Source organism: Protopterus annectens, chromosome 10.part0 (assembly GCF_019279795.1).
Source record: "Protopterus annectens isolate FY-2018-M chromosome 10.part0, PAN1.0, whole genome shotgun sequence".
Classification (NCBI taxonomy): domain Eukaryota; kingdom Metazoa; phylum Chordata; order Ceratodontiformes; family Protopteridae; genus Protopterus; species Protopterus annectens.
The window spans coordinates 1,833,829,273-1,833,842,542 of NC_056744.1; the positions used below are offsets into that span (position 1 = coordinate 1,833,829,273).

Here is a 13,270-nt window from a genome sequence, read left to right on the forward strand (position 1 = left end):
GGCTTCATTCTCAAGAACCGGCAGTCCCTCACCTTTCACCAGCACTAAAAATATCACTGTCTGAGAAAGTCTGCATTGTCCCTGCCTCCTATGGTACCTGCCCCATGAATGGTGATTTGTAAAGAAGAAATCACAGAATCCTCTACAAGACAAAACCGTCTAGTCCAGAGACAGACTTATGAAAGCAGAAAAAGTCTTATATTCATAGATTCAAGAGCCAATCCAAGGTCACTAAGTCTTATGACCTTTCATACTTTGCCATCACCCTTCTTCAGGCAGCACCTCCTTTCTCCAGGAGTGCCATTCTGTTCAATACTAGAGTAAATTTGTGGATCTCCACCCTGTTATCTGGTTTATGTTTAAAGGATGATAGTCAGTTGCACAGCATAGCATGTACAACAATAGAGGTTTGGGAGGTGCCAGGTTATATACCTGTCCCTCCACTGTGTTTTTATTATCTGTTGGTGAATATTTAGGTCCCTGGTTCTAGTCTTGGTGGAGATATTAGACTTGTGAAGAAACAAGAAGTTTAGGACAACTGGGTCTCTAATGGCACAGTAAGTGAAATGGAGATTTCCCCTTAAAAGTCTATAAGACTTTGTGAAGAAGTTACTCAGTATGAAGTGTTTTCACATGTGCAGAGAAACAAGAACTGTTCCACAATGAGTCTAGAGCTGGGTTCAGATTGAATGAATAATCGTAGCCTAGCATAAATATAAAAATATAGAAGGAAGATAAAAAAACAACTGTATGAATGTTATACTGCTGTATCAGAGGTTTTTAAATCTGTTTTCTAAACAGGTAAGCCCACTAGCACACTTGTCCCTTTACTGCAGCAAGCTGAGAGCACTGCCTGGTTAAGTGACTTGCTTGGAATCAAACCCAGCACTCCTGACTACCAGCAGCATCTCGTTAACAGTAAAGAGCTGTAATCATTTGCACTAACTCACAGGCAACATGCCAGTAGACTGAAAAGAGTGAAAGTTATCAAAATGTTAAAATAGCAGGGTGTTATTTTAATGTACAGATCACTTGTTATAAATTATTCTTCTCTGACATTCATTAACACATGAAACAAATGTATTGTACTGAAGGCACTGCATTGCTAGGCACTGAGTTATTTTCATTGTATTTTTCAAACCTGACTTTGGTACATGAATCCAAAATGTCCAGTCATGGAAAAGTAGTTGGCAATTATTTTAGATCTAAAGTGGTGCCAATGGATTTAACTGCCACAGTGGATGACACATTTGAGTTTGTTGTCATATTTACCATCTTCCAGCAAATCAGAAGCAATTGCTGGAGAAAGCGGGGCCTCATTGTTGGCATCATATTGCGGTTTTGCAGATGACTGATCCTGGGATATTTTAACACAGGAATTAGCAACAAACTCAAATAATTAGGTGAGAATTTCTTCTGACTGGTGAATATGTAGGCCTAATCCTTGAACTTGCTTCTATAACTTGAACATTTAATGTATTTTATGTTTTCACACCGACTGGTGCAACTTGTCAGACTCTGATAACCAGACTCAACTTTATTTGAGAAACTATATCCATTGGAGCACCACTCTGCAGACGGGTAAGTCCCATCCATTACTCGGATTTGATCCTGAGGCCCTTAAGTTGGTGCAGGCATTTCATTACTTCAGGAAAATGGTCATTTTTATGATCTTTTAGTGTCACTTAAAGCAAAATTATCTCCATGTACTGGATTATAGGCCTCCAGAACATGTTAGAACAGAGGGTTCATATGGGGGGGGGGGGGGGGGGGTTGGATTTCGCAGAGCTGGCAGTTGACTTTCAGCAGCCTTACATATTGTGTAAGGATGGGTCTCTTGGAACACTGTAGAAGCTCAGAAGGGTGGTTTAGTTGTGCACACAGACAGAATACTATAATTTTGTGTTGGTTTCAGTCTTACCTTACTCAGCTGCTCAACCAGACGCTGGTTCTGTTCCGATAGTTCCTGTACAGCATGTGATTTCTCACGACTGGTGTCTCTCTTCTCATTCTGCTGACGTTCAAATTCTGCTTTCACTGCTGTTAGGTCAGTCTCTAGCTCAGATACCCGTGTTTCCCATAAGCTTTCTTGTGCCTCAAGCCTCAAACGTAGCTCATGTTTCTCCTGCTCCAAGCTCTAGCAAAAAAGGAAGGAAAGCTCTAATTTTCATACCTGAACAAAGTGTGTTTCAGGACAATGTGTGTTAAGGATTTGGACAGACCATATAACTGTGCATAATCACTGTTAAATATGCTTTTTCTTTATAAATAGGCAACCTCACATTTCTCTTCTTACAGTTTGCCATTGATTTCTCAGGGTACAGGTTATGCACTTTGGATAGTTACAAAGTGAAAAATTTAAACTTTTTTATTCATTCCTAGGGACTAGTTGGGTTGGAAAGGTTCTCAGAATGGTTCTGATGGGGAAAGGCTGAATGGCTTAGGCTGCATACAAGTAATCTCTGGATCTAAAAAAAAAAAAAACAGGAATGCCAAAAAGTACAGTTTTGTACCTACCATAAATGTAGATGTTCGAGGATCTCCATTGCTGCAGTCCTGACTAGTGGGTACTCCGCTGCCCTCCATCGGCCCGAATACCAAAGGGCTAGATATGGCGTCGGTCATGGCGCTCGAGACTGACGTGGTGTCAGTATAAATGCGCATGACCGACACCATAACTTTAGTCTTTCTTGCCTCAGATGTCAGAATGCTAAAAAAAAAGAACACCACCCAAAAACCCCAATCTAAAAAGAAAAAGGGGGAAGGAGGGAGGGAAAATTGGACTGCAGCAATGGAGATCCTCGAACATCTACATTTATGGTAGGTACAAAACTGTACTATGTTCATCGTCTCCCATTGCTGCAGTCCTGACTAGTGGGTAGAATCCCAGAGCAACGGAAAAAACAAAAAGGGAGGTCGGACAACTAAATATCCTGAGGAGCTGCAGACATGCCCTGTAAGACTGCAGTGGCAAACCCAGCCCTAGACTTAGAATAAAGAGGCAAATGATAATGCTTTGTAAAGGTATGTACAGAACTCCAGGTAGCTGCCTCTAGAATGTCTTTAGTAGCTACCCCTCTTAAAAAGCAGTAGATGTGGCCGTAGCCCTAGTAGAATGAGGCCTGATCCCAACTGGAACTTCTTCACCATGATGAGAATAACAAAAGCAATACAATGGCCAATCCACTTGAAATAGTTTGTTTCGAGACAGCTTTTCCACGGGAAGTCACAGCAAACGAAACAAACAACTGATGAGAACTTCTGAACTCTTTGGTTCTGAACAAATAATATCGTAACTGCCTATGTACATCCAAAGAATGCAAAACTTTTTCCCCTTCAGTCTGGGGTTAGCATAAAAAGTAGGCAAATGTATAGACTGGTTCAATGCCACATTAGAAACCACTTTAGGCAGAAAAGTAGGATTAGTACAAAAGGAAACTCTGTCCCTGTGAAAAATCAGAAAAGGTTCCACTGCCATGAGAGCCTGTAATTCAGATACCCTTCTAGCAGAAGTAACAGCCAACAAAAAAGCAGTCTTCCAAGACAACAACTTCAAGTCAGCCGTAGCTGCAGGTTCAAAAGGAGGCAGAGTCAGCTTCTCCAAAACAAAATTAAGATCCCAAGTAGGAGTAGGAGCCCTCCGTGGGGGTCTTATATTCTTTGCCCCTCTAAGAAACTGTTTAAGCAATGGATGTGAAAATAAAGGAGGGTCACCATCATAGTGAGCAGAAATAGCTGCAGCATGCACTTTAATAGAAGAGAAAGACAAACCCTTGTCCAATAACATAGTCAAATATTGCAATGTACAACTCAAATCAGGCAATGTGACATCAAAGCCTTTAGCTGAACTCCAAAGAAAAAATCTCTTCCATTTATCAGCATAAACTTTTCGAGTACTAGGACGCCTGGCTTCCAAAAGAACATCCAAAACTTGTTGAGGGAGCTGAAGGCCCTCATTCTCTAAAACTGAATGTGCCAGGCTGTCAGGTGTAGGGATCGCACCCTGACATTGAGAAAATGATTGTTTTCTTGAGACAATAAGTGAGGAATCCGTGGTAATGGCCAAGGGGCCCCTGAATTAAACTCCTCAACAGAGGGTACCAATGCTGACGAGGCCAATCCGGTGCTATAAGGATCATGCACGGTTTGTCCCTCCTGACTTTCAACAGGACCTTTGGAAGAAGAGGCAGAGGAGGAAAGGCATACACGTGAAGGTTGCTCCAACTGAAGGATAGTGCATCTATTTTCCAGGCTTTCGGATGAAACAGCCTTGTGCAAAACAGAGGTAGTTGGAAATTCAGAGGAGAAGCGAGTTCCCCAAGCCATGGTCAACTGACGAAACACCTGAGGATCCAACTTCCATTCGTGAGGATCCACCATTTGTCTGCTCAGAACATCTGCTAACGAATTTTGTTCCCCTGGCAGAAACTGTGCTCGAAGAGTAATGTGCAGATCCAAAGCAGTTTCCCATAACAGCATTGCTTGTCTGCAAAGAGGGTAAGAATGAGTTCCCCCCTGCTTGTTGATGTACCACATGACAGTTGTGTTGTCTGTTCGAATCAACACTAGTCCCGGGCGAAGCAGATCCTTGAATGCTTTTAAGGCAAATTGAACTGCCAGCATCTCCTTCATATTGATATGCAAGTGAAGCAACTCCGGGGCCAAAGGTCTTGAATCCATTTTCCTTTGAAATGAGCACCCCAGGCTGACTCCGAGGCGTCTGTCGTTAATATCTGACTTGCCTCTGGTTGGGTCACAGAGAGTCCCTTGTTTAGGTGACATTCCTGAGCCCACCACACAAATTCCTTCTGGATGCAAGGAAGAATCGGAATGACAGTGTCCAAATCGTGGCTGTGTTGAGTCCAAACGCTTTTGAGATACCATTGTAGCTTCCTCATATGCAGTTTGGCATTGGGAAGTACTAGAATGCAAGATGCCATGAACCCCAAGGCTTGAAGGACTGTCCTTGCAGTCAGCCTGGACAGGACTGATAGCTGTAGGAAGTACTGGTGAAGATTTCTTTGTTTGTCCGGGGTAAGAAATGCCATCTGAGTCGCTGTATTCAGACACACACCCAGAAAACACATCTCTCGTGAGGGTACTAGACTGGACTTTATTTCATTCACAGAATACCCCAGGCATCTGAAAACTGTCATCACACACTGCAGATGTCGAAGTAGTACGTGCTTGTCTTGAGCCAGTATCAAACAATCGTCCAGATAAGGATAAATCTGAATTCCCCGTAGTCTGAGAAAAGCTATTACTGGAGCCAGGACTTTCGTGAATACCCTGGGCAGTAGACAAGCCAAAGGGCAATGCAGAGAACTGATAATGCAAATTCCCAGTCCGAAACCTCAGGAATTTCCTGCAACTGGGCCTGATAGGAATGTGGAGATAGGCCTCCTTGAGATCCAAAGTCACCATCCAGTGATCCCTGCCCAGCATAGGCAACAGCTGTTGCAGTGTTAACATCTTGAATTTCGGAATTTCTAGAAAGGTGTTTAGAATGGATAAATCCAGAATGGGCCTCCAAGTATTGCCCTTCTTTGGCACTAAGAAAAGACGGAATAAAACCCTGTGCCCCTTTCCAGAAGGAACTTCCTGTATTGCTCCCAACTGGAGCAGAGAAGAAACCTGTGCCTGTGCTTCCAATTTTGCTGATGAGGCACATCCGCATACCGTTGAAAGGCGGGAAAGTGTGAAAATAAAATTTGTAGCCTCGAGTTACAATGTCCAACACCCATTTGTCCTGGGTAACCAAATGCCAATTCCCGCTGAAAAGTCCCAGTTTTCCCCAGAGGAGCTGCCAGCAAAGCAGAGTCCGCAGCCGAAGACACAGGTCATTGGGTCTGCTTCCGAAAGGACTGACCCTTGCCCTCTCCAGCAGAAGGGGTAGAGGAACTGAAAGACCTAGAAGTAACAGGGCCCTGAAAGGAAGCCCTACCTCTACCATGCCTCGACTTGCCTCTAGAATGAAAATCCGAAGAGGGAAAAGACCATCCCTTAGCAGGCCAATTCCTATTGAACTTAGGAGGCTGAACCTGTAAAAATTCCTTAACTGTCTGCATAGATTTAGCTTTTTCCTCCATTTTTTTCAAAACTAATTCCACAGGAGGGCCAAAAAGAACATCAGACTGCAAAGGAGCATCCATAATACGAGCTTTAACATGCTCTGACAAGGACTGACCTTTAAGCCAGGCATGTCTGCGAACAACAGAACTAGTAGCAGCCACCCTGGAAGAAGCTTGTAAAGCATCAAAACCACACTGCAGAGAATGCTTCCCAACCTGGTCTGAAGCATGCACTAAATCCTGAAGCTCCTTACAGTCAATACCTTCAGCTAAAGCATCCACTTTACATTTCAATTGACTTAACAAAAAATTCTGATACTTGAGCATATGAAACTGACAATTCAAAGCCCTCATAGCCAAAGTAGAAGAGGTATACAGTTTTACCCCACCTATCCAGGGCCCTAGCATCTTTGTCCAGAGGAACTGGATTCTTAACCACAGAGGCCTTAACGCCTTGGGGCCTTGAGAAATAGTTTCAGGATCAGCTCTAGGGCTCTTAAACAAGTACTTGTGAGCTTCCGGAACCCTGTAGTATCTATCTGGTTTAACAGGGGCAGGAGGCAGAGAATCTGGGTTAAGGGCAGCCTCAGAAAACACATCCTGAACAACATCCAGTACAGGAGGAATAGCCAAGGGCCTGTGCTGAGGCAAAACAAAATTCTCTCAGCCTTTACGAGAATCAGAATAATCCTGGCCCTCCCATTTGAAATGTTCCCTCATGGAATGCAAAGTTTCAGAGAAAGAAAAATCTTCTGGAGGGGACGCAGAGGGAGAAGCATCCTCAGCTTCCGAATCAGAATAGGGAGGGAAATCCTGAAGGTCTTCCACAGAGGAATCTGACTCAATGGAAGACTGAACCAAACCCTCCAACTCCGTCTCTACCCTGGGCCTCTTCTGAGGGGGAGGCATGGAACCCCTAATTAAAGTAATCAAATCCTCAGCCATCTTCAACATGTGCTTCCTAGGAGCTGGACCCTGGGGAAAAGCACCCGCAGAGGCAGATTTAGATTTAGACTGGCCTCTGCCCAGAGAAGGAGGAGGCTTAACCACCCTACGAGGGGAGGGAGCCACAGACAACAGAGGAGCACCCTCAACCTGGCCTAACAAAGGAGAAGCCACCCCTGGTAGTAACAAAGGCTCCCCTTGACACTCAGGCACACTGTCAGAAAGAGCCACTGAAGCAGCCAGTGGTTCTACAGGACTGACGTCCGGAGCGGACGCCTCATCCTGCTTGGACCGCAAAGACTTTTCTCTGCGCTTCTTAGAAGAGCCAGTCGTCGGAGAATCCCACGGCATGTTGTAATTACAACGTTTACCAAACACCAGCCTAGCACAGTCCAACCGACGTTTAATAGTACGCTTATTAAAAGTAGCACAAAAGCGACACCCAACAACGTTGTGCTCAGGCCCTAAACAAGGAATGCAGAGTGAATGGTAATCCCTATGAGGAATCTGTTTCCCACAAGAAATACAGTTATTAACTTTTACTGACATCCGACAATACTGAGACAAGAAAAAGACAAAAAAGAAAATGTCCCCAATGGGGTACTTAGCCCAACTTGGTCTCCGGTCTGAAACTCGAAAACCGACAATTCCAGAACGCCGAACGGCACTTGCAAATTCTGCTTCTGCTCAGGACCATGCGGCAAGAAAGACTGAAGTTATGGTGTCGGTCATGCGCATTTATACTGACACCACGTCAGTCTCGAGCGCCATGACCGACGCCATATCTAGCCCTTTGGTATTCGGGCCGATGGAGGGCAGCGGAGTACCCACTAGTCAGGACTGCAGCAATGGGAGACGACGAACATCTGTTTTACAGTTATACGTTTATAAATGTTACATGTTTTACTCTGTGCTGTCGTTCACATGCAAAACTTATACAGCTGACTTAATCAATCATTTTTATATGGAAAATCTATTTTTCATTAGAATGTTTTTATTCAGCTGTTTCCCTGGATATCTTAAAACTGATATTTTGCAAAGACCCCACGCATTTGTATTTTGGTAACTCTTCAGTCACCAGTCTTTGAGTGAGTTCTACCAAGGCTTAAAAAAGGTTTAGAAAGCATTTTAACCATTTTAAATTCTCTTTTACTGATCCAGATTTATTTTTATTATGGACACAGAAAGTCAATATAAATTTATATTAAAATTTTAAGGAAAGGCAGGATATAATTTATGTGGTGATGGAGCAAATCAAAACAGTTAAAAAGAAAATATATGTATTTATTATTTATTGACGGTTGATTGCTGGGAAAGTCTGACTAGGTAGGTGTGCATTTTCAAAGGAGGTCCAGGAGAACAGCTCAAAATTATTACAAAAACATTTTAAGAATGAACAATAATTTTTCAGTCTTCAAAAATAACACAAATACAGCTAACTGTTAAAATAATTATACTAAATTAGACATAATGTGAAAATATTGATTAAGAACAGATTTATCTGTCAGTTATGACAATGATTAAATATTTAGAGAAATTGTATCCAGTTTATAGAGAGATTAAACGTAAATTAATATAATACAAACAGGAATTGTAATATGAAGTGAGACAAAAATAGGGTTATGGTGTATTTAGAAAGAGTCAGGACAGAGAAATCAATAAAAGTAAGGACGTGAATGAAGAAGGAGGAGTTCGGAAGTGTAAGGTATGAATAGGTATTTGTTTACATTTAGGGATATAGTTTATTCTGGGGTTAAGCAAGGGCATGGACCGATTTTGTCTTTCAGTGTGGTTTTAAAGTACTAGAGAGAGGGTATTAACCTGATGGATTCAGGTAAGGAGTTTCAAGCCTTAGCACCATGTATGAACACAGACCATGCCCAGCAGATCTGATACATTTGTGGACAGAGAGGAGTTTTTGGTCAATGGATCCTTAATTGATGGGGTGGTTCTAACCAGTTTAGGCTTTTTAGTGCTATACAGTGGTAGGTTCTGAAAGGAATATTTGTTACAAATTTAGCCACATTATTGTGCTTCAAGTTTTGATTTTTGTGACGCCTGGAGTTTAGTAACGCTGGAGCACCATACAGTAGTGAGGGGAGGAGGTAAGAATCGGCAAGTGTAGATTTAGTTGTATTGGTGATAAGGTTTTTGGCTCTATAAAGCATCCCTAGTTTTTAGTGATTTTTTTAATGCAATTTTGTATATGCAGGTCAAATCTAGGATTATCATCCACTATTGTCCCAAATAATTTGCTATGAAAAGTGACTTCAGTCGTTGTATTGTTAAAAGAGAGAGGATTTAGGGTTTTGTTTTTTTTTTTCATGAGAGAAGGATTTGGGGAAAAAAGAAGAAGTCTATTTTTGGGGAGGGGGATGAGCATGAGTTACAAAGCCATGTTTCAGTGCTTGTTAAAGTTTACTGAATATTTTTTTGGAGATATGCCAAGCTGGCAGATGTGCATATGGGTGTGGAGTCATCTGTGCATTGTATTAGGGAGGCCTGTTGTGTGGATGTGTGGAGGGTATTGGTGAGAATGTTAAGGAGGAGGGTACGAACGACAGAGTCTTTTGGTACATTGGAGAGAAGGTGGATTGACATTTTACTGACTGATACCTATTGGACAGGTAGCTTTTGAACCACAGAAGGATGGGCTGAGAGAGACGTAGTGAGGACATTTGAAGAAGATGTTTGCTGTGACAAACTGTACTGAAAGCTTTAGTCAAATCTAGAAATAAAGAGGAAAGTATGTTGCTGTGATGATAGGAAGTACTGCCAGCACAACTAGCTGGAAATTTGTAAATAATGATATGTCATTTGTGAATATCAAACTGATTTATACAAGATTCTCATGTTACAAATGTATTACATCTGTATGCCATGTGTATATCAAACTGATTTGTACAGATGTCTGTGTTAAAAAGGTATGTGTAAAGTGCTTGTGTTTGAAATGTATCCATGGTTTACTTTACCTACTGGAGAGAAGAGAAATGTACATGCACTATTGTAAATGTTTAAATGTATATGCTTTAAAGAGGAAATTGGAAGTTTAACCTCAGTCCAGCAAACTTTAGAATTTATCTGAAATTAAATCACTTTATGGGCTAGGACATAAAGATGCCATCTCATAGGTTTCAATGCAGCCAGAGACACAAAGTCTGTACCAGGAAGCTTTCTGTATTGTCTTTAGGGTGAACTAATTACTACTCTGGAAGCATGGAGGTATGAAATTTTTTATGACTTCCAGCACCTGCCACAGATTTGAACAAAAGCCCTTGTGTGTGTATTTTTACAGTTATTTACAGGTAGGTGCTAAGTCATACCAGCTTCCAGCTAAGGGGATTTGCATGGGAACTAGAAATCAGATGATCAGAAGTGATCTCATTCTGCAAGCGATCCTAGAAGTAATATTTTAGATATTATTTTGAGAAGTCTCTTTGTGAGACTAAGCATTCTGTATTATGTCTCGGGCCTGACAACAAGAAGGACCATTCAGCACTTTATTTTCCTTGCTTTGTTAAGTAAGTAGGGAATAGTAATTCTCTTAGCTTCAGTCAGGAATATAGTGAAGCTTAGTTTAGATATTGTTTTTCATTATTTGTCTGAGCCTGTCCTTCAATGTTATCTCAAATAGTCCCTGTGATTTTAAACTCTGATGTCACTGTGAATATATACTGAGTATTTTCTTGTTCTTTCATTATTTATTATTAAATACATTTAAATATTTTATTGTGGCTGACCTGTGAAGAGATATCTAAGTTTAGAGATTACTTGTGTATTTATTAGGTAACACTGTGTGGGCCACTCCTAATAGTTTTGCTCTTGGCCAGATTACCATTTGTATTAATAATGATTTCACTCAGTATATTGGGGAATCTTGAAAGAGCCTTAAGGTAGCAGGCAGGAGTGTCTGGTAGCTGTCATAACTACCTTATTGTCTGGGCAGAAGGGGGCATAGCTAGTAAATCTGTGCCAGCCTTTCCAGGTGTGTGTGTGTGTGTGTATGTGTGTGTGTGTGTGTGTGTGTGTGTGTGTGTGTGTGTGTGTGTGCATGTGCGTGTGTGTGTGTGTGTGTGTGCATGTGCGTGTGTGTGTGTAACTAAAACCTCAAAGAGTGTGTGTGTCAGCTACTTGGGCAGGGACATGAAACACTGGTTGGACAGAAAGGGTGCTAGAGCTCTTGGCTTGGACCCTCAGCTGAGATCTCAACTCTATAGCTGTGCCAGTGGGGAGTCATACTGGGGATCTGGAGAAAGAGGGAGAATCCATCCCCGGACTGACTGTGTTCCACATGTGCTCTTACGGGAAATTGTGCTTGATGGACAGAGCTGCATCTGGAGATACTGTATGTGCACCTGTTATCCTCCCAGTGAATGTTCCTCACAGGTGCCAGGGGTGAGGATTGAGGCTCCTTGACTATTGGCCCAGATGTGGCGTGTCACAGATGCCATTATCTCTAGCTTTATTGAGAGCTTTTATATGTATGCAGAGTTGGTACTATGGGAAAGACAGAATCCATGTTATGTGAAGGATAAAAGTTCTTCCTGCAGGAGATAGTGTAACAATTGTTTTGGATACATTTTTCAAGTGTTTTGGAGAGGGGAGATAAGATTGCTATTGGTCTGAAGTTAGTGATGTCCGTTGAATTTCCTCCATTGTGTAGAGGGATAATGCGGGACTTTTTCCAGACAGATGGAATATGGGATTCCTAAAATGACCTATTTATAAGGATTGAGGCAGGATAGGCAATGTTATTGGTAGCTATTTTAAGGTATTGCTTGGAAGGTCAGCAGCTGAAGTAGAAAACGGTTAAACTTGTTTGAGTTGTTTCATGTAGGATGTGGACACAGGTTTGAAGGTGAAAGTGGATGTGGTGATACATGGCTGTTGGCTAGGGAAGGGATCAGATGTTGGGGAATCCTTGGTTAGGGATGCTATACTAGGTATGAAATAAGAGTTGAACTGTATTGCATTTTCGAGTGGTGAATTAGCAGGAGAGGGGTTGGGTTGAATTTTTCACTGGGATGTAATATTTCTTTAATGGTTGTTCAGAAATTTTTAGAACTGTGTTTACTATTGTTCGAAAAGTTGCCATAGAATAATATTTTTGTCTTCATTTATTTGCTTTTTAGTAGCATTGCAAAGCATTCTGAAGTTTTTCAGGTATTGTGGTGTTTTATATGTTTTTTCTCTGTCCTGTATTAACATTCTGCTCTGTTTGGACAGCCAAATGCATTATTTGTTTTTAGTCTCTTCCTTCTAGGACATGCAAGGCTATTTAGGATATTCAGGAAAGTTGTACTGAATTTATTTACAACATAATCTAAGAGGAGGATTTTTAGGATGTTCCACTTAACAGATGATAGTTTAGTGATGAACATTTCTGGGTTAAAACTGGACAGGTTGTCTGTTGTTTTATAAGTGGATGTCTGGGTGCATAGCTTGGGAGATGATCACTGAGAGACACAGACGTTGTACCTGATGTGGTGTATTTACTAGGATCTGATGTTAGGATCTATTCTAATAAGGAATTTGTTGTGTTGCTATGAATGTGTAAGGCTATCAAGTTAGTTTATTTATTTATTTATTTATTTATATTTGTTTACCGGGGTAGTGCCCTGATCTCAACGGACCATTTGCAGCCACAGCCTGGATGAATAGGATCAAAAAAGAAATGAACAAAACATATTTACAGATATAACGATATGCTAAAAAGTAAAACAATATATATATATATATATATATATATATATATATATATATATAAATATTTGTATATAGATCCATAGGTAGGTACTAGGCTATCTGCCCAAAAGCATTTATAAGCCTAGCCAGAATGTGTTGGCTTTCACCGCCCCCTTAGATGTCCAGCAGAGCCACTGAAGTGATCCCCAGGGAAAACCTCCTGTTTCCATCCACTCGTCAAGGTTTCTCTTGAAGAGTGTTAGTGAGGAGCGCTGCTTAATGTAGATTGGAAGCTTGTTCCAGAGCATGGAAAGTCTCTGGAACAGGAATCTATCCCTCCAGCATGTCTTATTTATTGTTGTGGTGATGTTTAGATCCCTAGAGCGTGTGGCTCGAGGGGATATGGTTTTCTTTAGCTGGAGCATGTCCATCAATTCTGGGTTGGACATGGCCTTGTATGTCAGGCAGAGATCACCTCTGAGTAGGCGGTATGCAACCGAGTACAGATGGAGTTTCTTCAGTCCAGCTGCATAGGGCATCTGTTTGAAGCCGGTGATCCTCTTGGTGAG

The 13,270-nt window shown here is 41.6% G+C and overlaps 1 protein-coding gene across 1 annotated transcript in view; it reads right to left on the reverse strand.

The window, feature by feature from the left end:
- Positions 1 to 1,225: 1,225 nt before the first annotated feature.
- Positions 1,226 to 13,270, reverse strand: part of LOC122814517 (BICD family-like cargo adapter 2) — a 121,460-nt gene continuing 109,415 nt past the window's right edge. Inside the window, exons 3-4 of the mRNA XM_044087091.1 lie at positions 1,922 to 2,137; positions 1,226 to 1,357 (exon numbers count right to left, since the gene is read on the reverse strand). Of these exons, the coding sequence (XP_043943026.1) occupies positions 1,226 to 1,357; positions 1,922 to 2,137 (348 nt within the window). The remainder of the gene's footprint in view (positions 1,358 to 1,921; positions 2,138 to 13,270) is intronic.